At 40.2% G+C, this 26,559-nt stretch overlaps 1 protein-coding gene across 7 annotated transcripts in view; it reads right to left on the bottom strand.

The window, feature by feature from the left end:
• Positions 1-26,038, bottom strand: part of LOC125883454 (multiple PDZ domain protein) — a 59,201-nt gene extending 33,163 nt beyond the window's left edge. For 6 of the 7 annotated variants that reach the window (XM_049567737.1, XM_049567736.1, XM_049567739.1 and 3 more), the window contains exons 1-21: positions 25,908-26,038; positions 21,995-22,081; positions 20,046-20,212; positions 15,249-15,410; positions 14,825-14,964; positions 14,033-14,246; positions 13,428-13,550; positions 12,971-13,168; positions 12,216-12,318; positions 11,082-11,170; positions 10,148-10,382; positions 8,117-8,203; positions 7,677-7,756; positions 7,282-7,428; positions 6,122-6,292; positions 5,205-5,390; positions 4,705-4,914; positions 3,528-3,686; positions 3,098-3,250; positions 912-1,256; positions 412-523 (exon numbers count right to left, since the gene is read on the bottom strand). In XM_049567737.1, coding sequence (XP_049423694.1) covers positions 412-523; positions 912-1,256; positions 3,098-3,250; positions 3,528-3,686; positions 4,705-4,914; positions 5,205-5,390; positions 6,122-6,292; positions 7,282-7,428; positions 7,677-7,756; positions 8,117-8,203; positions 10,148-10,382; positions 11,082-11,170; positions 12,216-12,318; positions 12,971-13,168; positions 13,428-13,550; positions 14,033-14,246; positions 14,825-14,964; positions 15,249-15,410; positions 20,046-20,212; positions 21,995-22,010 — 3,097 coding nt within the window. In that variant the 5' untranslated portion in view covers positions 22,011-22,081; positions 25,908-26,038. The remainder of the gene's footprint in view (positions 1-411; positions 524-911; positions 1,257-3,097; positions 3,251-3,527; positions 3,687-4,704; positions 4,915-5,204; positions 5,391-6,121; positions 6,293-7,281; positions 7,429-7,676; positions 7,757-8,116; positions 8,204-10,147; positions 10,383-11,081; positions 11,171-12,215; positions 12,319-12,970; positions 13,169-13,427; positions 13,551-14,032; positions 14,247-14,824; positions 14,965-15,248; positions 15,411-20,045; positions 20,213-21,994; positions 22,082-25,907) is intronic. The other variant, XM_049567741.1, reaches the window with a different exon arrangement.
• Positions 26,039-26,559: the final 521 nt, after the last annotated feature.

Below are 26,559 nucleotides of genomic sequence, written 5' to 3'. Positions count from 1 at the left end.
TTTTGAATAGAACATGAAATAGAAACCTTCTAAGAGTACTAAAAAGCAAAATAAGGCACTGTTTTCAGTGGGGCAATGAGGATTATAAACAGTGCCTTCATAACACCTATTTGTTTTAGAAACTAAAACTTAGTATTCTCTGAGCCAGTAGCAGCCCCATGGGTCGGTTTTGAAATGCAAATACCCTGTATAGCAATGAATTTACCCTTTCAGACTGGAAAGCAGCCAGAAATTGTCTCTATCATTTTGCATTGAATCTGGCATTCATAACAAAAAAAAAAAAAAAAAAAAATGCCAGCAATGTAAAAGGCCAATACGCCTTTCAGTCCCGCAACCTCATTTACACTACTGTGAATGAAAACAAAATAAATAAAAGAACAAATAAAAGAATGTGAAGAAATTAACACAAACCAAGACTGGAGTTGCCCTTGACAACTGTGATAGTCCTTTCAAAATTGCTCCCCGAGGTCAGTCTTTCCTTGTCACCGTCTTCTGCTGATTCATTCACACCAGCCTCCTCATCCTTGAGGGTGAGAATTCAACACAGTTATTCATGAAAGTTAATGAAAATATTAACTCAGATTCCAAACAAAGCCAGGGTCTCTAGAGAAAACGGAGGTGCAGCCAATTGGCCATGGAAATGAAATGAAAACAAATAGGCTTGAAACTTTGTGTATCTAATGATTAAAAAGAGTTTCACATCTAAAAGGTAATATGTTACCTGAAGAAATTGTTTTCAACAGAAGATCAAGGATGAATTTTTATGAGTTTTTAAAATGCACCTTGTCCTATCTGTGATATTCAAGGCACCCATGCTCATTCATTAGTCACACAAATTACTCTCTGCTCATCTTTTTTCTTTTTATCTCCAAAATCCTCCAAATCTATGATTTCCAATTAGATTTTGTTACCTTGATCAAAATCTTCATGTCTGCAATATCTCCAAAAGTCATGGGTGGTTCATTCTGATAGTGAAGAGACTCCACGGGTTCATCTGGGACAGACGATCTGGTCCCTATCTCAGCAAACGGGCTGTATGAGTTCAAGCCCTCCACTGCTTCTTCTGTGGCCGAGTGCTGTGCCAAGAACTGATCAGAGCTGCTCAGTATGGCATTAAAAGTCGGGACGTGACCTCTTAAACTCGGAGGAGTGAACGAGGCAGACTCCTCCGGGGGGAACGACCGAGTGTTGTCTGCAAGGCCGGATGGTGTTGCAAAACAGGGATGCTCATCCAACAAGTCCAGGCGAGCTGTCAGCTGGGGTAAAACAAAGCAGAGCAGCTGAATGAGCGTTCCACTCTGATAGGTAGACAATTGCCCAACAGGGGGAATTCATCTTGCTCAGTCGCTATCCTGCCCTCCTTGTAATGAGCCATAGAAAAGCCATCAGTGGCCAATAGAGAGCAGCAGAAATTACTGGTGATCTTGAGCTCGTCGTGCACAAAATGTAGTTTTATTGTAACAGCATTTAAGACTTTATTAGAACCAGACTGAGTGGTGATGAATCTCAGCCAGCTTTCCCCTTTGGGAGCCAGGAGAGAAGTATAAAAAAAAGTTAAAATATGCAAATACATAATACAAGTGGGGCTCAAAAAGCAGACATGAGAAGCAGAGTAGAACAAGAAATAGGAGGTTTCATTTCAATAAGGTAGTGCTATAAATTTGGAGTGAACTGGGCTGTGATGACTACAGGTTTAAGTTTTCCTATACTGCAATTATGAAAGTAAAAAGACAATCACAGGGACGGTGTATTTTTGTGTCTTTTGAGAGAATAAGTAAGGAATTGCTGTACTGTAGTGGTATAATATTGGTATGTCTACAGTAAAATCACACCATTAAAGAGTTTATGACATCATTATATGTATATGTAAATGATTTTATGGCATTATCAGAGAGAGGCTGATACAAATAGGAGACACTTTTGCAAATATCTAAGAGCAGGATCTTTAAACACTCCATTAGCATCTAAATTAATTACATTTGATATTAAGTTATTATCATTAAAACAATTCAAACAGGCGTACCCAAATAAAGCTCAAGAAGCCAAGAAATCTGTGATTTTTTTAAACCACTTTGTAAATTAATCTATTCATAACAAGAAATGATATTGTTATTAGTCTGGTTTGGTCTGTTAAAATCATCTTTAAAAGGGCACAGTCTTCCTTAGCGTCGGGAGAGGTGACACCATAGTGCTTTCAAAAAAGGCCTTAAATATATTTTTCTCTGATCTTGAACAGAGCATCCAATGCATGAACACATGAATGACTCTCCTCAAAGCCAGACACCAGAAAAGCAACTGGCACGACTGTAATCTATCAACGCGCTCATGAGAGAAAGAGCTGTCACTGCTTTATTGACAGTGGCTCGGAGGCTGACTTTGTGGACTCACTCATTTGATCTTTAACACCCAGTTGACTTTTATAGGTATGGGCCAGACAGAAGAAAAACATTCATATTCCTCCAAAAAAAAAAAAAAAAAATCACCCCACTGTCAGCGAGCCTGAAAAAGCGGGCCCACCATTTACTGTCACTGAAGTCGATTTGAGATTTATCAACAGACTTGTTGTCTCTCTCTGGAGCTTTCGGGAAAAAGGAGTTCATGATCACAAGAAGACAGAGCTGTCTGACCTCATATAAACATTTGAAATCTGTTTTATGAAATCCCCCAGTACGATAAAATGCCTCACGTTGTCCTGCCACATGCCTGCTCTATTATAATATAAATGTCTAAGGAAAGCCCTACAAGTAAGGTCAGCTGTGACCTTTGGGAAAGCAGTTTGTAGGGCTCTTCTTTGTTTATTTTCCTTATAATTGAATTTCCATTTGGGGAGTTGCTGCTTTTGGGGCACCCAGTGCAAACAAAAACACCAACAAACTTAGTAATGTTGTTACTGCCTTAACAAAGACAAAACATTTCTCGTGACATTTTGGCTCTCGATAGCAAAAGACAAAGAATAATGACTACAAGCTGTAGAGCTCATTGTGACAAAGGGCAGTTGCTGTTGCAGTAACATTTAATGAAGTATGGGAATAATTTCAAGTTGTGCTTTTGATTTCAGTTGTGGATCTTTACAAAAACAAAACAAACTGCTGCTTACCTTGGGCGTAGATGAGTGCAAGTAATCCAGGTCTGCACTACAGCTGCTGCCATGAAGAGCAATCATGGATGCCTGGAAAGTGTCGTCCTCTATCCCAGAGTAAGTGTGATCTAACACCTTCTCATCAGACAGGTCTGCTTCGCTGGTGTCGATCTGTGATAGTGAATGAAAGTAGTGTAACCGACTGGGACACAAAACTGGACTTTATTGCTGATCAATTTGGTGAACTACTTATCTAACTACAATATAACAACATATATGTATCCCTTAATCCCTTAGTGGGTTCTACTTGTCAGAATGATGCTCACATAAGATAACTGTATGCATGATTAGGCAGAAGCAAATATCACGTTAGTACAATTTGTTTTCCATTTTCCATGATGTTCTCATTGATTTTTCAGTTTTATTTTTCCCCCAAACGCTAACTAACCAATGCAGGCTCTGCTCGGTAAACGATGCCCTCAGCCAGTCCTTCTTCCTCTCCTTCTTCAACCAAAATATTGTTGAAGTCAAATGAATGGATGGTGGATGATGATGTAATCTCCTGCTCACCATATGGGTGTGGAGAGTGGGAATATCCACATATTCCCTAGGAAAGTGGAGAAATTCTTTCAGTGTCTCCAGCTTCATGTAATTTGATTTTAGACTTTTTTTATTGTGACCAAATCAAGTACAAAAAAATCGTAGAGAGTAAAAAAACACGTTAGAAGTTATTATTTTCATACACTGATTATAGCATTAAATACTGATTTGGTGCAAAAGTGTTCAGGCAGAGAAATTGCTCAAAATTGCACATTCAACATTTCATATGTATTCTTAAGTCTAGCTCTTGATATTGATTTTGTGTAGCAAGCAGCCTAGACAGGTATCAGAAAGCCAAAAAGGCATACTGGAGGATTACACTTGTCAGACTCAATTTTGAGAGACAATACAACAGAATACCCCTCAGAAGTATATTCCACGTCCTGCAGGAGAGTTGGGTAACTCCACAGAGGCTTCCTACAGCTCTGTAATCCAGCTAACCTTGGCAGCCCACGGGTCTCACAGTGTAATCCAGCGGCAGATTCAATACAAGAGAAATGTAGCTCTAAAGCTGAAGGAATGCGAGCAGTTTTGCAGAGAGAAACATCCCATACAAAGAGTACAGGTGCCTGGAGCGATGAGCAGGCCGTTGGACAGACCCAATATTTTGACAGGTGCCCCGATGTGTTTAAATGTACAAGAGGGTCTGTGATCTTGGAAAGTTCAATAACATAATATATGAAACAAAGGGCGCAGAGCGTTTTAGGCCGGTTGCCTCCTCTGAATGAACAGTGGGTGGAATGCTAAACCGTGCAAGCCAACCTCCACTCTTTTTCCTGCATGAAAAATTCAAGCCCTCGTAATCTGAGCCCTCGACTGGATATTAAGTCACACGATATAAAGACGACCTGACTCACAACCTGCAGTGATAAATCCCCAACATGCTGAACACATTTTACATTTGAAAATATCACAAAAACATGTACAAAACTCTTTTCTTTTTTTCCACACAACATATTCTCCCCTCAATTTGCAGACAGATTTAAATCAAAGAAAAGAGAAAGAATACTTATTTTAATCCTTACAGGCAGTGGTTTGGCAACTCCTATCTGGACCTTTCCGAGGTTGGCTCCCTTCAGGGCCTGGACGGCATCCTCCAGGCTGGCGTTCTCCAGGTTGGTGGCGTTAACATACATGAGCCGGTCTCCTGGCAACAGTCTGCCATCCTGCTCGGCCACACCGTTGGGAACCAGAGATCGAATCACGATCACGGTCTTGGCCGGGTCCAGTGGGTCCTGTGGCGGAGTCAGTCAGTGAGGAGAGGTCACCAGGTGAGCTATGACAGCCTTAAACTTAATTTAGTTAGCATTATACTACTAGAATGTCCTTTTTTCTGTGGAGGCAATTAAATATGGATAGAAAACAATACTCCAACATATCAGAAACTATTGTTTTACCTGGGAGGCATCTTACTGCTCCATTAGGTTATTATAGAAACAATATAATATCTATAGAAATACTAACACGTGGGTGTAAAATAATGAAAATCATCATAAAAAAAACTAACCCCAGGAAGATTTCCCACCTGGTAGTCCAGTATGCTGAATCCCAATCCCCCTTCTCCCTTTTCGAGCTCGATATTCTGGATCTCCAGCTCCCACATGGCCAAAGGAGATCCTATCGCCTCCTCTGTCACATTATCCTGTGTCGCTGCTGCTGTGTTCACCTCTGAGTCTTCAGCAACCAACACGCTGCTCAGGTCTATTTGTTTCTGCAGAGGAAAAGCCCAAAATCTCTATGAGGCAGCATGCCTTCCTCACTTTTACTCCCAACCCAAAGGCTGCTACCCTCTGGTTGTGTTCCTGGCTCAGGTTTCTGGCAGTAGATAAAAGGGGAATATCTTTGGGATGCTCGGGCCTTAGTACATTATCACAGATAAAGCTGGTGAGATGAAAACCCCCTTCCCCAAAGGGAAGCCGCTTTTGATGTCTCATATCTCGAGCAAATGTTGTTGGCTGCTGCTGCTGCTGAGGTATTACTAGAATTGGTCTTAATAAACTTTCAGCCTCCCCTGCTCACTGCTAAGTCTTAATCCATCATGGCTGACAATGTGGAAAGCCAATGGAGCGATTGACAGCTCAGGCTGAGCTAATAACGCTTGATGGGTTATAAAGGAGGGGGAGGACTTTAGGAGCAACGCTCTCCAATCATATTCCCTTGTTTATATGCAGAGGCGGGGGAAACATTTTTCATGATACATTACTGCGTGTTGAGGTGATGTAGGGAGTGTCCCACTCTACTTATATGCATCATCTGCTGCAATAGCCTGCATGTTTTTAGCCTTGAGAGGGCAAAGCTTCAGTCACTTTCTAAAGGTTTTTTCTCTTAAACATAATACTCGACGAAATCTGTGTCATGATGAGTCATCACAGTTGAAAAATCTGCATTTCAGAGATAACACATGAGTAAAATTGCCAAAGCTCAGCAGTGCAAATGCAGTACCTTTAATTTAGACACTGTAGACAAAGTCTCAGATTCTGGCTGGACAGCATCCATGTCAGTCTGCAGGCGAGGGGCGGGCCTACAGCATGTCATGTATACGCAAAGTGGAAGCTCCTTCAAGATTCTGACTACTTCCTTGTGGGTTTCACCAATCAGGGATATACCATTGACCTAAGAAAGGAGAGGTTAGTAGAACAATAGCTAAAGTTTAAAGCAGCTTTAATTGATTTTTGAGACACTCAAGGGCAGTGAACAAAGTTTTACAAATGTGTTAGCCAACAGTTGCATACTTTCAAATCCAGCAGACACAGAGCAACATTTGCATTTATATGAAGTCACCTCTCTGGCCACCTGATCTATTTAAGGGGACAAATTTTTTGAAGTGCGGCTGTATGAGGTACTTATACATAGTTAATGCATTACTCACAGTAGATGACCGTTTCTGACAGGGAACTTTATCTGTGCTCTCCTCAAAGCCAGACTCCACTGACAAAAACAGTAATTTTACCTCACAGAACACGGGAGTTGCTTGTCTACAGCTGCTTTGATCGGTTCATTTGTTTGTGTTATTGTGTGACTTTGTTGTTTCAAAAGGTTAGTTTGATTCACCAAAGTCACACAATTACACAAACAAACTACCGATCAAGGCACTGGCACCTAAACAGCTCCTGTGTTCAACCATAACTGTGTTTGTCAATGCAGTCTGGTGGCTTTAAGGAGAGTGACATAACAGCTTTAGTTCCCTGTCTGAAAGGGCTCTGACAGCAAGTTAAAGCGATGAAAATATTCTAAATATAGCACATAACTGATACAAATTTTTTATGCGGAACTTTTTTTGGGTGGCTAAAATACATACTGCTGCACCCCGCGCCCCGAGCGGTACGTTGCTTAGCTTCTGTGGCGGTGCTCATGTCTGCGCTGACCCTCATCTACTTACTAAGTAATACACTGACTATGGAGTACCTCATACAACCCCACTTCAAAAAAATCTGACCTATCTCTTTAAGTCATTTAGCTCTGGTATGTGTATATGTAGTAACACAAACTAAATGTAGATTCTGAACCTTTCAAAGTATTAACAGCAAAAATGGCAAATGCCACATATAAAGGTTTATACTGTTGTTGATAAAAAGCTCTCTTTCATTTAAGGAACCACGCACCTCAAGCAGTTCATCTCCACTGAACAGCTTTCCACAGCGACCGACAGGTCCCTCAGGTAGAACAGAGCGGATGTAATGATGCCCACTGTTGGCTTCCAGACTGATACCCAGGCCACTGCTCTCACTGAACTTCTCCACCTGAGCTACCTGGGGTATAAAACACAAACATCACATCTCAGTTAGCAGGTGAAACATTTTGCTGTGATAAGGGATTATTATTTCACTTTAAGTGTATTAATGGCTCAATCATTTTTGTAATGACTCAGGTCATTTTTCCCTTAAAGATACCAGTTTGGAGCTGTTAACCATTAGGAAGTAATTGCCCAGGAACCAAGTACTGGTGAGTATAATTTGATGCACGAGAAAAAGGAATTCACTTTGAAAAAGAAACTTACAACAACTTCATTAGTTGGACCCAGAATCTCTTGCCACTTCTTCATTAGTTCCTCCTCTTCAAAGGCTGTTAGCTTCATCCCTTGGAAAACACAATACAAAATTCTTGTATTAATATACAAAACAACATAAAAGGCAAATTTGTGATAAACTATTCACAGCCAGCAAGGCAGCATACATTCCTAACTATTTGCTAAGTATTTATCATGTTTTTGAGATCAGACCCGCAAAAAAAAAAAAAAAAATACAATTTTTATCAGCGCATACTAAAATATTTAAAAACTTCAGCACTGTCTGTGAAACTAACAACAACATCCGTCTCAGTATTTCCTCTCTGTGTGTTTTACTCGTCAGTGTCTTCCTGACAACAATGACCCTTATCTGTCAGATGTGTGCCCAGTATCTCTGCTGGTGTACTTAAAGAAGAATCCCAGCCTCCTACCATGTTTGTCTTCTGTTAGCTGATCCGTGGCTGGGCTGACATCAGATCCTTCACTCTTTGTCTGCAGCGCCTTTTCATCTGTGGTGACTGTAAACACACAATGAAGAGTGAGACAGACAGAAGCAGGCAGCGGCACAGACGCATAACAGTACAGGTACACAGCCACTGGAAAAAAGTCATCTACTTTCCACAAAGAGCACACACACACACACACACACACACACACACACACACACACAAATACACAACAATGCAGAAATTACTTGAAATAGTTTCTTTTTACTTGATACTCTACTACTTCATTCTTCTGAAATAGTTTGAGCATTTCCTATCTCACGTCCTTATTGGTCCGAAAAAGGATATAAAGAACGTGCTCTTGCTGATGTTATCTATCTATAATGACAGACTCTAAACATTCCAGGACTTCAAATATCTGTTTAATGACCCTGGTGCTTTTTTTTTTTTTTTTTACAACTTAATGCTACTGTTTATGTCTTTGGAGTTCCACAGGGCACCGAAGTGGTCGCCCATGAAATTACTATGCGCCCGAGCAAGACATAGTCTACACTGTACATCAGCACCTTTTAAGTGCTAACATAAAACTAATACTAGCCAGTTTGGTATGAGAAAAGGAGCTCAAGAACCTTAAGACTGTCTTGACAACAATTTAAGTGAGTAGTTAAATTTCTTTCGTTAATCCCAACAATTTAACAACCTATTACAACTTTGTACATCAAGCCCATGATCTCATGCCCTGTAGGTTAGCTTAAATATATTCTTACTTACCAAACTATTTTGTGTTTTTAATAAGAGAGTTCTAGGGATACAAACACATATAATACAGGGATACACTAATTTAGTCCTCTTTATCATCTATAATACTCAAAAGCTCAAACCTCTGTAATTGATTTTTTTGTTGTACTGACAGTGTTCACATCCGCCAAGAAAATCCTGGCCTCCTTTGTCTGTCAACTGATAGCTGCTAGTTTTTCTGCAGGTTTTTGGGCTAGAACTTTGTGTTGCCAGATCGAATCACTTTCAAGCTCCATCTATCACTATTGACAACTTATGCAAGTTGCTTTTCTTGCTTCTGTGCTAGCCTGGAGGTCCTGTCAACACAGCGGGGGACGAGGATCTTTCTGTTTACTCTCTGTCTGTTTCATAAGATGTTAACATTTCAAAATGCAAGAAGTTGTTTAAAAAACAAACAAACAAACAAAAAAAAAACCACTAAGTATTTAGTGGGTACCGGCACACATATGCAGACCTCAGTTGTAACTCAGCTCTCAATGTCTTAAATTATGTGGATGCCTGTCAAGTGTTGAGCATCATATGTTGATTTATTACTGGATATATTTCAGGGTCTAAACTTGATGGAAAGCTCTGGGTTCTTTCTTTGCTGTTGAGTCAGTCCAGCCAGTGCAATATAATAATGAATGAGGGTGGCAAGACTTGACAGAAATTGTTTCACAAAGTGTCTTTTCCCTTTTTTTAATGTTAGAAGAAATAGTTTAGTCCTCCTGGCCTCTGTCAGTTATTATTAATAATGACTGCATTTCCCTCTCTTATTAGGAAAAGATTGCCAGTAATGTGGGCGTACTTGTTCTATTGCTGTTATTAGGAGGAGCCCTCTAACAGACAAAAAGTGATTCATTTTTTGGTATTAAGAACGGTGAAAAATGTTTTCACAAAATATTAACAAATAAATCCTTTCTGGTGTGATAACGACACCTGCTGCATATTCAGTAGCGGGCCACCTTTGTCATTAATGAATCAAAATGTTGACATCAATTTGGACTGCATTTGAGTAAAAGTGAAATCAGTGTTTTTCATAGAGATAGCTCTGTTTCTGGATTTTAGCTATATTGATAAAAATGACTGAAATTTCCATTTGGAGTCACTCGTTACTGCATCATCCTGTCTGAGCTGCATTTACACATCAAATGACACCTTTTTTTGACAGGGCGATGAGTAACAAGGAATGTGTTTTCGTCTGTCCTCATTAAATTTCTCGCACTTCATCCCTCCTACCTTGAGCAGCCTCCTCAGCCACCTTCCTCTCCAGCTCCAGCTCCATCATGACCATGGTTGTGGTGGGAATGGTGGTGGAAGGGGGCAGGATGGTGACACTGGGGGCCACGGCGGGGGGGATCTCATCAGGCCTGAAGCCCCGCCGGATCAGCTTAAGGTGGACTGTCTGGCCCGTGTGTCTGAGCACCTCCACTGCCTGCTGATTGGTGTATCCCTGGATGTTTACGCCATCGACCTGCAGAGGGCGATCATTCATGAGCCCGTGGATTAAACAAGGGCCAGAACAGCTTGTGCTGACAGTGTGAGTGTGCTGACTTGCCATCTATATTCTTGTTGATAGAGGTGAAATTGAAACAACATTAATCAAAGTGATTATAAACACCAGCAGGCATAGAAACAGATTGCTGCACATGGGTATTCCCATCTATTTTAGCTATTGGCTTTAATTATTTCCATCATTTAAGACAGGTAAATACTGCATAAGTTAAAGAATTCACAGTCAATTAAGTGTTCAGTAAGTTCCTAAGTAGGGTCCCAAAGCACATTATCATTTACGCTTAGGAACAAAACTTAATCAAGCACATACACACCAGAACAAAACATGAGTTTGTGAGAACTTCGGAAATCACAGGGCAACATTAACTCATGTTTGAAATGATCCAAGAAATTACACACAGTTTAACTCCATTGTTAATGTCCTACAGTAATGCAAAAAAAAATCTTAATTGCTCTGTGTGCCAATTCAAGACTCAAAACACTTTATGAACTATCAGTTAATTGTGAATTATTCATTATGCATCTCATAATTACCCTCCATTGACTAAATGTGATCACTATAATAGATTATATTAAACATTCACTGCATATTTTACCTCATGCCACTGAAGACAGAGGAAATAGTAATAGCTACAAAGAGCATAATTAGGGTACTTACAGCTATTATCTGGTCTCCGACATGAATACGGCCATCTTGATCTACGGCACTGTCTTTTGTTATGCTCTTAACAAAAATGCCAGAGGGCTCTGAGGAGTCAGAACAGGTACAAAAAAATTAAAGAGATGAGGAACATAGCCATGAATCATGACTTTAAATAAGACCCAAGGAGAAGAGCAAACAGATGTTTCACTTTGATGTCAAAAGTCAGCATTAGTGAGCCTGTTTTAATATTACATAAGTCATAAACAATGATGTGATGAACCCAGCGTACTTAGGCTAACCTTGAAAAATAAAGAATTTCGAGCCAAAGCCATTTAATATTCAATTCCATACGATGAATACAGCAGCTTAGAATGAAAGGCTGTCTGTGGTCTGTCCCAATATACTGTGCCTAACTGCTACATTTTAAAGGGAAATCAAAGTGAGAGGATTTTTTAAAGTTGAAATTATTTTGGACAGTTTGGGGGCAGTGGAAATGCTAAAAACACTGACACTGACACTACCTACTATAAATTAATTGGAGCTAATATATGAGCAAACAGTCACATCCAGCAGACATGGAGCAACAATGACATTCTTTTGAAGCTGTGTGTGTCTGTTTAATGCAAGTGCCATCTACACCTGCCGTCGGTGATATTCTCTGCTAGCCTCTCCTAATTTTACTGTCCTGCTATCGTCCACTAAAACGATATCCAATCTGGCGTCCACCTGTCCTGCCTGATTCAATCTGAACGCATTAGCTGTGTTTGCACTCTGTCTCTTTTGCTGCTAAATGCTCCAAGCTATCTTTGTCTGTCCACCATTTGGTGTTGGATAGAAGTAATGTGTGTTGTAATGTGGTTTTATCAGAGCTTCATCTGCTGAAAAGAGCTGCTACGGCTTGATAAAAGCAGAGTTCACTGGCCTAGAAAACAAAACAATTAGCTGAAAGATGCTAAAACGCTACCTGAGCTATCACTATGACCAGCCCCTTTCATATTATACATTTCATCGATTGTTTACAGGCTAGAAAAATATGAGTCATCGCAGCTTTAATGTGTATTTAGTGAAGCACAGAGGTAGTAAACCATCAGTATGATAATTAAATTTAAATGGTCATCTATTCTTTAAAGGCAGTCTGACATTTCTCACCTGAATTTTTATCTCCAACATAGCCTGCAATAGTGATCCCCAGCCCCTGTGTGTTTTTGGTAAGGCTCACATCAAATGCCTCATCCTCCTCTTCCTCGTAGCCCTGTGAAAAGATTAATGGGAATGACAAATAAACCAAATAAAAGTAAAGGATGATTCACTTGACAGCAGAAGAAAAGCAAGTCATGGCACAATGTCATCCAGCTGCACCACGCGGGCACCAAAATACTTTTTTTGTGTACGTTAACAATGAGTGCTTTGAACCTGGTAGCCATAAAAACACTAATGTGTGCGATCAAAAGGATATGATGTCATTCGTAGAGTGAGTCACTGAATTTCATTCATGTTTAAATAGGGCTGAGTGTTGAGAATAGCCATGAAATTGCTGTTTTTAAGTGCGGTTTTTTGAGTAAGTAAAGCAATGTTTGCTCTCCAACGTGTGAGTCACAGGTGATGTAACATGTTATTTTCTTAAAATCCATTTATTCAGAGCTGTCAAGAGTACGAAAAGGATACAAGTGGAGATGAAAGACCTGAACTTTAAGTCCTTAGTGTTCTTGTTTTCAGCGTATACCTCTGTGTGTGTCGGACATGGTGATCAATCATCTGTTTGATCATTTGTTACAGAGAACATGCTGTACTACAGTGATCCTCCGAATAATGAAACCATTTGAGTGTGTGACATTTCCATATTGTAAGAGTTTGTATCAAATGCCTGCCATATTCTTGGTTCAGAGTCAAACAGCCCTTCTAACCTGTTCGTTGACAGTGGGGAGCACCACAGGCATGACGGCAGAGAGGGAGGGATTCTCGTCCACGGGACCCCGAGTAACCACCAGCTTCACCCTGTTGCCACACTGCCTGAGGACCTGCGCCACCTGCTCGCTGCCCATGCCGTGCAGGTCAGTGTCTCCTATTCTCAGGATGTGGTCTCCACTGCGCAGGCGGCCATCCTGAGGTAAAAAAAAAAGTATTTTTCTGACTTAGATCATGTAGCTTCACTGGAAATCAAACCCATAATGACACTCTCAGTTCCAAACAAAAGATGAGAGTGACAGTTAATTATGTGCTTGCTTACAGTTCTTATTATACCTAACTGACAACAGTCGTCTCTCTGGAACATTAAAAAAATGCCTTTTACACTGCATAAACAATGCGAAACTCTCTGAAAGCGAATTCCAAAAGAAAGTGGCAATGCATTTGTGCAGTCACCTGATCAGCTATGCCTCCAGGAAGGATGGTTTTGACAATAACCCCGGTGGTCTTTCCTCCCACAATACCAAAGCCAAGACCAGTGCCATCGTTGACCAGCTCAATCGTTTCCACGTGCTGCCACTAGGCACAGTAAAAGAGAGGAAACAGTAAAGATAATGAATGTACTGTAGAAAGAGATTTATTTATCCAACCAAAAATGTCAGATCAGGCTTTGGCTGAAAAATGCAGATGGTGTTTTTTCCTGAGATATAGTGTTGTCTTGTCCAGTGTAAAAATAGAATAACTTTTAATCAGTAGTTTTAGCAAAGCTGCATTTTTTCTGACACAAAGCAAGTATTTGTGTTCGCTGTGTGTCTTGTTGGATTGCAGGAGCTACTTCTCTGCTCAGTTGTGTCTCTGTGTATCTGTGTGATTATGTTCCATGTGTGCTACACTCAAAGCAAGCATGTGTGTAGGTAGTCTCTTCATGCGGATCTTGTCAGTTTGTGCACCTATTCCACATTTCTTGCAAAGATCTGTTTGCACATTTCTTCTCAAACTAAACAAGTGGGCGTAAAATTGCAAGTTTCACTCGTGACATTAGTGTGAATATGTATCTGTACCGCGCTGGAGTTGGCTGACAGTGTACTGGCAGCAGAAGGCGTGCGCGACACCGCCGGACTGGCCAGCTGAGGTATCGGACCTCTTGCCACCGTGAGCTGCACCCTCTCCGCAGCACTCTGCAGGATGGCTATAGCCTGCTGGTGGGTCACTGTGTTGTCCAGGGGCTGGCCATTGATGGCTAAGATCTGGTCAGCTTCTCTGAGCTTCCCGTCGCTGTAGGGGAGAGGAGTATGCAGTGTCATGGTGAAAGAGCAGGACATAATGCGATAAATGGTGTCAAAGTCTCTGATTCTAATTCTAATTCTGCCTCTGATCAGGTAATTACTCTCATCTATTTCCTCATTTTCACAGAGAGTAAAAGAATATTTCACTGTCTACTCGCTGACAGTGTAACTTTGTCATTTGTTCTTACAATTTTTCCAGTTTTTGTCAAATTTCTCTCAGACAGAAATGTGCAGGTAATAACTACACATTTAGTTATGTTCCTGTTTGAGTAACATTATTGCAAGCAAGCTCTGAGATGTTTTGAAGGCTTGAAAAGTAGTTTTAATTTTCAGAAAACATCAGAAAGCCACAGTCTCTGCAAAAATATTGAATTCAAACAAGTTGTAAAAACGTTCCTTTCTGGTAAAATGGCCAATTTGTAAGATGGAAATGGACTTCTCTAATTCCTTAATTCTATTTCAATTTTATTTCATCGTCCAAATATTGAAAAACTTTTCTGGAATGTTGACTTTATGTGCTAAGATTCAAATCAGTCTTTGAATGATGGCATGTTGATTCTCACATACCAGTCAGCCACACTTCCCGGTTGAATTTCCTGTATGAAGATGCCGAGCTCTCCGCGGTTCTCGCTCTTCAGGCCCACCACGCTGAACCCCAGGCCTCCTGACGCTGGCTTCAGCAGGTCCACGTGCGTCACGAATCGCCCCTGGGTCATACACACACGCATATGCAGTGTATACAATTTGGCCCCATACTGATTCAGCATAGCATCAAAGCTGCAGGCAGCCTTTAGAAGTCTATTTGAAGTGCCTCAAGAGTAAAGAACACAGCGTGCAGCCTGTAGATCTCATCTTTGACTATCTTTGAATATTTGATGTGAGTTAAGAAAGACCTATTCAAGGTAATCAAGCTGTTTATAGATGAGGTGTTGATTTTTGTGTGTGTATTAAAACATATAGGCCAATTAAATGGCTTTTCAGTTGTCTATACCTGTGCCATGGAGTGAATCACGTGTTCGAATTCTTCAGATGATGTCTTGCCATTGATGAGTGTAGAAGCTGATATTTCTGCGTAGGAAACATGACCGCCATTGGGCTTGACTGCTGCCACGTGATCGTCAAGGTCACTCGCACGTGACGCTGATACACTCCCCTGGAAAAATAAAGACATAAACATGCAGTGAGTTACGTTGAAAACAACAGATGTTGCACTGACAGATTATTCTGATTTGTATTTTCACCTTAACATAAATGTTATGCTGTGTGTTAGGTTTCCAGTCTGCAGCTACATAACAGCTTTGTGTTTCTGCAAAATGTTCCTGCAGAGAGCAGCAATTACTGGCGATAATCCAATCAAAGATAATTAAAAGTTCAAAGAAAAAAACAAAATATCATGACTCATTCCTACTGTGGAGGTAAACATTTAGCAAGTTTAATTTTAGACACCAAAACCCTGAAGTCTGAGTGTCTGAAACCACTGGGATGCCAGACAGTTTGTTATCCTACCATGATTAGCTGGATCTATGGCAGCCTAATCCTTCAGGGTATAATGGCTCTTAGCTGATGTTCCAGCAATGACTAGGCTCCAAATACAATATTTCTATCATGGTGGGGGAAAAGCATCACTGGCCATCTGGATGCCTTAATATGCTTGGGTTTTAATTACAGCAATGACTTTACTTGTGTGACAGATGAATTACATGAACGAGACAACTACATAAAACAGTGTTTTTCCAATTTCATTAGCCAAAGGGCATAATGTTTATGACCACTGAAATGGATTCAAAAGGACGGACATAATACACAGCAATAATTTCATAAACACTCCATTTGGCATATGGCATTGCCAAGCTAAAGCTGTCCTTGTGAACTTGCGCATTTGCATTTTGAGAAGTTAACTGCACAACTTTCAGCTTTGGAAACGTGTACTGTAAATTATGGCTCGTTCAAATACAGTCCCAGATTAGTCCTGAGAAACAAAACTCCATTGGACAGGACACATTAGTGCTGCACACTGCAAACAAAAACCCTATGGGCTGGGCTAACTTAGCGTAGCATGCTGCTAAGTTGCTGTCCTCATGCATGAGCTTTGTTAGCTGGGGCCTGGCTAAGAGGATTAAAGTTCCAGTTTGGTTCTTGCACATTTAAGAAATTGTTTCTGCCCCACTTCACACAGCGGCCTCTTTCCCATTGGAGAGTGGGGCCTTGTCGCCATAGCGACATGGGCTGTGCATGGCCTAACTAGCAGAGCCAGAAGACGGACAGTGTGTGTTTATGTGTCTGGCTCTTGTCTCAAAACAAAACAGAAAACGCACCCTCTCTCCAAATTGGTTCTGCTTAAAGGGGGCCAAACAAGTGCAGTTGGGTTTGGGAGCTCTATAAAAACCTAACACTGACTTGTTGCAGTTTTTCAAACACATCTCTTTACCATTTTTACAATGTGGAATGGGTCCATTTCAAGATCTGAGGGGAATTTATGATGAATGGCTGCTTGATAAATTTTGCTTAGTAAAACAAACACACACATCAGCACACACACACACACACACACACACACACACACACACACACACAGTAGGAATGTACCTCTTTTGAAATAAGCTAAATCGCCAGCACACAAAAATGCCAGCAGGGCTTTTATAATCTAAATTCCACAAGGGGTAAAAAGCTCTAGCATCCCTGCCTCCCACCGCATAGCTCACATATTTTCGTCTCTATTTCTCAAACGCTTACCCTGGCCCCTTTCCACTGTGACTTAAGAGCTCCTTCCTTCCACTCAAATGTTCTATTCTCAATGGAAAGAATCAGCTTGAAAAAGAGTTCCTGACTTAGACCAACTATCTCTGCTCGTGTACCCATATTATATCTAGCTCATGTGAACCCTGACAGCAATTTGGCCATAGCAGCAACACTATTGGGGATGGGGATTTAAAATTGGTGGGGGTGTGAGCGAGCCAAAAACAGAATCAGTGAGGTCACCCAGGAAACAGAGAAGATAAAGGCAGTAGCAATTGTGGAGAATATGGGTGTGGGAAATATTGTAGTCTTGCTGTGATACAGGTAATGCAGCACTTTCAGTTGTACCTCCCTCTGATCAATGGTGCCGTTATTATGTAACCACTGACATGTGACTTCAAATCAGTCTTAAAACAATACTTACAAGCCCATATGTACATCAAAGCATTATAACATGCTGCAGTTGTTTTGCTTGCCCTTCTTAATGTGATTCCACAGTCGTGTGCAAAAATGCATTGTGAAGATCAGCCAAAGCTAATATGAGGCTTTAACAGCCTGTGTTAGTTTGATTAAGTCATGAAAGGTCACAAAATTCCCTCTTTGTGTTGATATTCCTTCATAGGTCAGCAAGGAAACACAGTTTGTGAAACAACTAACATGGGAGTACCACCACTTAATTTGGCTAATTCAGACTGCTGAAGTCTTGTATTTCCTACATTGTTATTTGTCGCCCATCACCTACATTGGAACCACTTGAAGAAGTATTTCACTGCAGGAAGGATTCTCTTTTTACTAGAGCTGTTTATGTTAAAGTGTTAATAACAAGTTAATGCAAATTCCTTTTAATGCCACTAATTCTTTTGATGTGCAATTAATGCATGTGCCCTCTGTAATTATGACCCTCGGCCCACCCCATAGTTGGGAAATCAGAAAACGATGCAGCAGTGACGTTGTGGATGGCAAGAAGGAACAAAGCTCTGTGAGCAGATATGGATAAAGAAAGGTGTCTCTTGGTGGCAATTCAACTTCAAAGCCCTGCCTGATGGTTCTTTTAACAATACCAAAGTTATTCTCATTTACTGACAATGTGAATTGAGTTACCACTGGAGTACGTCGAGCTAATTAAAAACGGGATGCTTAGTTAACCTTTACAAGTGTAACACTGGACACTACATTGTGTTAGTATTGCTAAGTAATGTTACATTCAGGTTAATATGTCTATCTGTTGTTGCTTGTTGGGCTTGAATTTGCCATGGTGTGCGTTCAGCATATTTTTTGAGCATACAGTACCTTTGAGGTTACTGTGGAGAATATTCTGGACAGCATTTGTCATCATTTTGGATTGTTGCATTAATACTAAACATACATTTGCATAAATCAAGCATTTTTGTTCACTTCCATGTTGATAATAGTATTAAAAACTCGAAAAATATCCCTTCAAGGTACATTTCTAACAGATAAAAAATGTGGGATTAATTGGGAGTTAACTATGGACAATTATGCTATTAATCGCAATTGAATATTTTAATCGATTGACACCCCTACTTTTTTTTTTATAAAACTGGGCTGTCTATGCAGTAGAAAGACGCAAACACTTTTGAAATTGTTGGTAAATGGGTAGAGAAAACAGAGAAAAAGGGCTGTGGCTTTTGTTTTTGCCCAAGAGGTAGAAAACCTACAACTACCAGAATGCACAGCGCCGTAGCAGACCAATAAACACTCCTGCTGTTAGGTGACGTAATGTAAACTTGTCTGTTTAACACAATGTTGGCCAGCTGGTAACAAACGATCTTGTATTACAGTTAAAAAGTAAGCTAAAACATGTTTCTGAAAACACGATGCAAGAAAAATTTGATCTCAATTTTTGCAGGAAACAGTATGGTGCCCGCTTCCTGTGCACTAAAATATGTTTCTAAAGAACATTTAAGGTGAGAAATAGGTACACGGTAACAGAATTTTGGTTTATATTTGATCAGCACTGCTTAGTTTTAACATTTGTTCAGAGATTCATCTAACTTTTGGGTGGTGGTGTCTCGATCCACTGCTATACTCTTTGTGTCCGTGGTGGCGGCATGTGTGGCAGGTGAAAATGTGGAAGTATATCCTATAGTTTGAGCAACAGCCCGAGAGCCAGCGAAACTCCTCTGAATGGCATGTTTTGCGTCACTCGATGGAGCTTTGCTGGGAGGGGAACAGGGAGATCTAGGCACTGGTTCAACAGAGGGAAGTTTACCACAGTTCATTTACACATACAACCCACACTGTAAATCGGCAAAGTACCCTCTCAAGGATGGGAACTCTTTGTGGCCACTACCAACAGCGACCAGTAACTCTTTCAGTGTACATATGGGCAAGCTAATGTTGTTTAAAGATAAACCTGAAAAACTGCAAACCTATCCTTTAATATCAGAATCCATTGTAACTGACACATATATTCTGATTTTATCTTGCCTTCTAGGTCTGGGTAGGTTCATATCTAAACATCAAAATGTCACCAGAGCTAAGCCATGGGTGTTGGTGTTTGGTGTCTTCATAGTCTGCAGGGTGTAAGCACTTCTCTACACAAACACAACAACTATGACTGTCACTTTATATTACCTCTGCCTGAGTCCCACCTCATCCAACATGATGATAATAAAAACAGATAAACTAGCTCTTATTTCTCATCAAACAGGACGACTTCTCTTTATATTAGTTATGTGCTAACACAAAGTGATGCTGCCATCTGGCATTTTGGCAGTTTATACTCATATACTATTAATGCAGGCAGAACTCTAAATGGCCATAACCTTGTAACCTCTTAATGACCTTTCATGGGGCCATAGCACCCTGGGAACCCAGCACCACTTAGGTGAATTCAGCACTGCCATTCTAATTTAACATGTCGACAGCCTCACAGGCTCAGTAATGAGTACTGCATTGTTTACATGTCAATTAAAACTGAACAACTCTTAATAGGTGAAATAGTATTGTTTATTGTATTATCATGAATGCGTGGGCCTACAGGCTACGATGACAAAACCTGGATAAAGTCAGATATTGTGACATTTACCTGGTCTCTGATTTGCTGGACGGACTTCTGCAAGGCCAGGATCTGGTGGAAGAGGGGGCTCTGGAGCACTGATTTGAGCAGGCTGAGCTTCTCCTCAGTGGGCACCTCCCCCCGCTCCTTCAGTTTGGCCTGGAGACGCTCCACCGCCTGCAAGGCACGCTGTGTATCTGCAATCCGTCGCATATTTCAGTGACAGCGCCGGCCCGAGTGAAGGAGTGGATGCAGGGAGAAGCAGGCGTGGGAGAGATAGAGGTAGAGAGAGGTGATGAGGACAGAGGCTTTATCAGTGCATGGGCAGAGATAGCGAGACGGGGAAGGGTGTTTGGACATGGCCTCATTTTTTCATTTAAATATCCTTATTTAGTTTTGCTTTATGCCACATACTTTTCCAAATATATATATAGTATTCCGTACCTTATTTAACTTATTTCTTTGTTTACAATTATATGTAAATAAGCATAGAGGAGAGATGGAGAGAGCCACACATCTCAACCTGTAGGCTTAGGTACGGCTGGTGCTTGACAGACCTTACTATATTGAAATCACGTAGCATTGGGTTTTGTACCACAGGGGAAAAAAAAAACTTGCACTGTTTGTCTTCAGAATAGCAATGTTTCCTTTTTTTGCCTTTAGGGTCAATGGTGGGTTGCACAGGAGCACTGAATGGGTATCAGGAGGAATAGATAAAAGAAGCAGACCCTCCACAGTTTGCTTGCTGGACCCTGCATAAGCCCCACAATCGAGCAACTCCAGAGTGGCTTGTTAGTGAGGATGGGCCAGCCCAGCGTCATCTGGACAAAAATGAAGCAATTTCCAAAGCTCACCAACTGTGACTAACACCTAATAGGGCGTGCACAAGGTCCAAAGCACTTTTTGCACTTAGAAGCTTTGTTGTTTGAGCAAAGGTTGTAAACAAGCAAATAACACTGAGGCCTCAGCAGGTTTTTTTTTTTTTTTTTGTTTTGTTTTTTTGGCTTGCCACTGGTCCTATGCAGGTACCTATCATTTTCATTGCCCCCGCCTCAGTGAGCATAATGAGGAGTCCTACCAAAATGTGGCATGCATGTGTGTGGTACTCTTTTTGCATTAGAGTGTATTCCAGACAGGCTGGTCCTGGAGCAGAGCATAAGGATGACACTATTAAAATTGTCAAAATTGCAGTCTTCGTTTGATTCACTAAAAATATATCACATTTTAAATTAAATTCCTTACTTCCAAATACAGTTTCTTTAAGTATGAGGTAAAATTGAAATTATTTAATCCTCAATCCTCACACTACCAAAAACTGGTGTGTAGTACACCATTTCCCCAACCTGCACATTACAGTTGGTAGCTCATAAGTACACGGTCAACACGCCAGTCTTGAGAGTGACCACAGATTGCGGCTTTAAAGAAAGAAGCTGGCAGCACCAATTTGGCTCCATGCGTGACAGTTGGACAAATAAATCTCTATGGGGACAAACAAACAATCAAGTATATGGCAACATTATCAGATATGGCAACATTGGCAGTCCACAAGCCTTGAATTGAATCCAGTGCCTCTTACACTGGTTGAGAGAAACTCCCAGTAGGAGCCAAATATGGATGCAGAGCCAGCAAAGACGGACACCCAACTGACTAGACCGAACCCCTCTGCAAAAAATGCTCATTTTAGATATGGAGATTAAAAATAACACAGCGTGCGAAGGCAATATTTCATGTTTTGTCTTGTTTATTATGATGGTATTGAATCTTAATTAAACTGAGTATTGGCGACACTGAAGCGCAGCCTGTTTAATCAGAGATAGAGGAAGGAGAGAAGAACATTTGATAAAAACAGGATACACAGTCATAAACTGCTTTCTTCACAACCATCATTTATTTATCATATATTTCCAATCATACTAAATAACACACTGACTCAGTCTTTTGTACCTGGCTGCCATTAAACAATAAAAGACATTACTTACCCATTGTTTCTATCATTTTTAGAACTCCAGGTAAATGTGATTTCTCCCCATTAACAGCAATTTCAAACTCTTCCCCTTTTCCAAGGCCTGCAAAGAACAACATAATGTGTTATGTCTTTTCCTTAACAGTCAGAGAAGTGAATATCAGGGCACAAATTCACTCATCTTTTTTGAACTTCCACAACACACTTGATACAAACAGGAAGTAAAGAACAACATAATGTGTTATGTCTTTTCCTTAACAGTCAGAGAAGTGAATATCAGGGCACAAATTCACTCATCTTTTTTGAACTTCCACAACACACTTGATACAAACAGGAAGTAAAGAACAACATAATGTGTTATGTCTTTTCCTTAACAGTCAGAGAAGTGAATATCAGGGCACAAATTCACTCATCTTTTTTGAACTTCCACAACACACTTGATACAAACAGGAAGTAAGAGCTGGAACGGCTCATTCTCCTCTGCACCCAACTTCTTAAAACCTCTCTATTCGAAAGGTCAACATGAAAGGGAAAATGGATTTACTTCCGTTCCGTCAGGGCCATATTTATCTCTTAAGAATGCTTCACCATAACATCATAGAGTAACCATTGTGCTGAAGAACTGTGGGCTATTTACTGAGTCCCCAGCGCGATGGTGCAGTGCGTCTGTTTGAGCACACATCGACTGTAGGTTGTTAGTTCCCTTATATTTAACTAATGCTCTTATTGATGGATTAACATTTTGTAATTTACATTCCTGGGACTTCGTTCAGTGCACTTTTGCAGAAGTTTTGTAATATGCACCGCACGTCTGCAGCCGGCATTGAATATGATTATCCATTTTACTCCTATCAGATAAATATAGCCATACTTCTTCCTGAAACAACACTCTGGTGATTAATAATCATATTCAGGCGAACAGTCTTATCAGTTATTTTAAAACTAGTGCAACACCCTGCTTGCATCTTAATAGGGCTGCATGTATTACTTTTTATCATATGATTACCTGCTGATTATTTTTCTCAATTAATCGACTTATTGTTGTGTCTACAAAATGTCAGAAAATGGTGAAAATGCCCATTAGAAGTTCCCACAGCCCAAGATGATGTATTGCAATAGCTTGTTTTATTCAACCAGCAGTCTAAAACGCAAATATATTCAGTTTACTATCACGTATGACAAAGAAAAACAGCAAATCCTCACATTTGAGAAGCTGAATCCATCAAACTATTTGGCATTCTTGCTAGAAAATAACTAAAACAATTAAATCATTATCAAGTAATTGCTGATTTCTTTTTCACAGCTGACTTACCAATTAATTGTTGCAGCTCCACGTCAACATTTCACTCACCAGTTGTAATTTTGAAAATATAGATATTTATCTATTCCTTGATGACCCACCATAGCTCTGCATACATCTGATTTACAATGTTTGACAGACTATACATTGACATGTTGCCATTAACTGACATGTGCTGCATGTATTTATCACAGGCTTGAATCAGACTTTGTAAATATAGCCTGTGAAAGCCTTGACACATCATCTAATGATAATAGGTAGTATGTGTTTTGTATTTGACTAATGCGGTTATCAGTGGTGTCATGGCTGTCAACTCCCATCTTGGGAACATCACACTTGACTTTAGAAGTGGCTTTGTTACGAGCATGACTCAGGGAGAGAGACATTACACGATTAAAGGAGATTGGTAAGACAATTAAAAGCCCTGTATAGGCTCTTAGAATAGCTTCAGTACATGTGAAAACAGGATCACCACAGCACTGGTTTGTTTACGTTCATTTCTTTTGCTTCATCTACCACTTTATAACTTTCAAACTGACTACTGAGCTATCTAAATACAGTATGTGGCCCGCTGTGTTTTATTTATCTCAAACCTGTAAATAATTGGGTTTGTTTTGTTGTACTGGTATAAAATTTAACTTACAGGTTACAGATGTAACCACGTTAAATGTAAAACTTTTAAAGACCTTTCTAATACTACCTTATATGAAATTAAGGTAGTATTAAGAAAAGACCAAACCTGTACACATGCGAGTACTCTTTCCAAGTAAACACTCTGATGTTAGTTCAAAATGAATAGTATGGAAAAATAACAATTGGGTGGGTTTACGTTTAATGTGTTTAATGTAAAAAGAAAACAATATCACATCGCTCGCTGTCATAAATGCTATTTATTTTTGCAATTCTTCGGTCTGTCCAATCCGATCCAAGTGTCACTGGATCTGTCAGGCTGGAGAAAATTTCATGGTAATGTGACTGAAAATATTTAAGACCTATCGAATCTGAATTTAAGACAATTTAAGACTTTTCAAGAGAAAATTTCACGCTAATGTGACTGAAAATATTTAAGACCTATCGAATCTGAATTTGAGACAATTTAAGACTCTTCTAGAGAAAATTTCACAGTAATGTAACTGAAAATATTTCAGACCTATTGAATCTGAATTTAAGACAATTTAAGACTTTGTAAGAGAAAATTTCACGGTAATGTGACAAAAATATTTAAGACCTATCGAATCTGAATTTAAGACAATTCAAAACTTTTTAAGAAAACTAATTTAAGACATTTTAAGACTGCACCCTGGCTTAACTTTTGATAGCGGCTGAATTTTCTGTAATAATATACATGTACAGATACAATAAATTGTTGCGGGAAACAATATTAGTGTTACATGTATCTAGTTATCTTTACTTCTCTATTACTGCTACTGAAATGACCATCCAAATGATGATTCAAATGACTACTGGTATCCAGTAAAATAGAAATATATGCACTTCAGGTTTAATAAATACACATTAATATAGTATTCCAATATGGTCCTGGGGCTATAGCAGTAATTTTGTCTCTGTAGGTTGTTCAGTAATGGGCTTACACCATTTTTTTTCTTGAACTATTACAATAATATGGCTATAACTATATAAATATTAGTTATAGGTGTTGCCTTCAGGGACATGTGTACATATATGTACACATGTATACATATATTTAAGACTATGATTTTTGGCAGTGATTTTGTCTCTATAAGCTGTCCAGTAGTGGGTTTACACCATTTATTCTTGAGCTATTACAATAATATGACTATAGCTATATAAAGTTTAGCTATAGGTGTTGCCTTCAGGGACATATGTGTCCGTTCAAATGCATTGAAGGTACGTGGTTGGGATTCTTAAGCATGAGCAGCAGTGATTGACTCTTAAGGTTGCAGTGGCTTGTAATGATTCACAGAAGGCCGAAGGAAATTAATAACTACTGTTACACAGTGGACTTCAACCCAAAACACACTGGAGCTTCGGAAGGACATTTGCCTCCGAGAATAATCGTTGGTGAAGTCATGTGTGAGCTTTGCGGTGTCCACAAATAGCTAATAATAACGGGTTGTCATTTTGTCGCGCGGTTCTTCTCCAAAATAATGGGCAGACGTCCCAGTTCAACACTTGCTGGTCGTAATAAAGCGTTTACTACAATAGAAGTAAAGGTATTGTTGGTAAATCCTGTCAGGTTTGCTCGTATTTTGAATAAAGTCGCCCAGGCACTTGGGACAATCCGCTTTTCTCAACTCCTCCTCCTCCTCCTTCTTTCCCATCTCATCCATGGAGCCAGAAAGCAACAGGCTTCCGACAGGGACACGGTGAAGAAGTTACACAGTATGGCAGGTTTACGTCACAAAATACCCACGGTGGCTACAAATAGTGCACAGGAAATACTTAATGGTTGAAACGAGACACTAAAAGCAGCTTTAACACCGTCTTTTGTTGCTTAGTGACCCACAGCAACAACAGGCGTCTCAGAGTATTTTCCTCTCATTAGCGACAGTGTAGCTAACAAAGGCGACTCTTGCAAAAGCTGAAGTTGTTATATCCCCAAAGTAACATTCCCTCGATGGAAACTGGTCGGAAAATGATCACTTACATGAGTGTGGAGCCGACAGTTCCCCGGCGGCCAGTATCCTATCCTATCCTCTGTTGTCCTGCGGCTAACGGCGCACTGACTGGGGCTTAAACATGGGGCGTAGTGTAACTCGATCCTCTCTGGACATATTCAGCGGCAGCGGCTCACACAGAGTTGAGCTGGGGCTGAAGCGCCGCTTGCTGGTTGCCCTGACACTTAGGCCTGACATGTTAGGCCTGGCTCCCAGCTCCAGGCTCGGATGATAAAATACTGACACTCAGCTGAGTTATTTCAAGTGCACTGAAAACATTCAGAGAGGAAATAAACTGATAAACAGGCTGGGTGATCAATTACTATTACTTACTGATGGGCTAAAACCATTTCAGCATCTCTACCTCATGCATCTCAGGCAGGGCCGTAACTTGGTTTGAGATGGGGGGGCACAATGCAACAGGGTCTGGGGGTCCTGCCAAGGGGTCGGCGATATGGCCCTAAAATAATATCACAATAATTCAGGGTATTTTTGAGATAACGCTATTCTTGACGATATGACAAATTAGTAAAAAAAAAAATGTATATTTTATTATTAAGAAAACAGTATTGCAACTAAATAAGTGATATAGTTTTACAAGTTTACCAGTTCACCTTCAAATATTCAGTAAAAAATAATCAA

This window comes from Epinephelus fuscoguttatus, linkage group LG23 (genome assembly GCF_011397635.1).
Source record: "Epinephelus fuscoguttatus linkage group LG23, E.fuscoguttatus.final_Chr_v1".
Classification (NCBI taxonomy): domain Eukaryota; kingdom Metazoa; phylum Chordata; class Actinopteri; order Perciformes; family Serranidae; genus Epinephelus; species Epinephelus fuscoguttatus.
The sequence above is the reverse complement of the archived record's forward strand: the minus strand, read 5'-3'. Positions and strand labels throughout refer to the sequence as shown.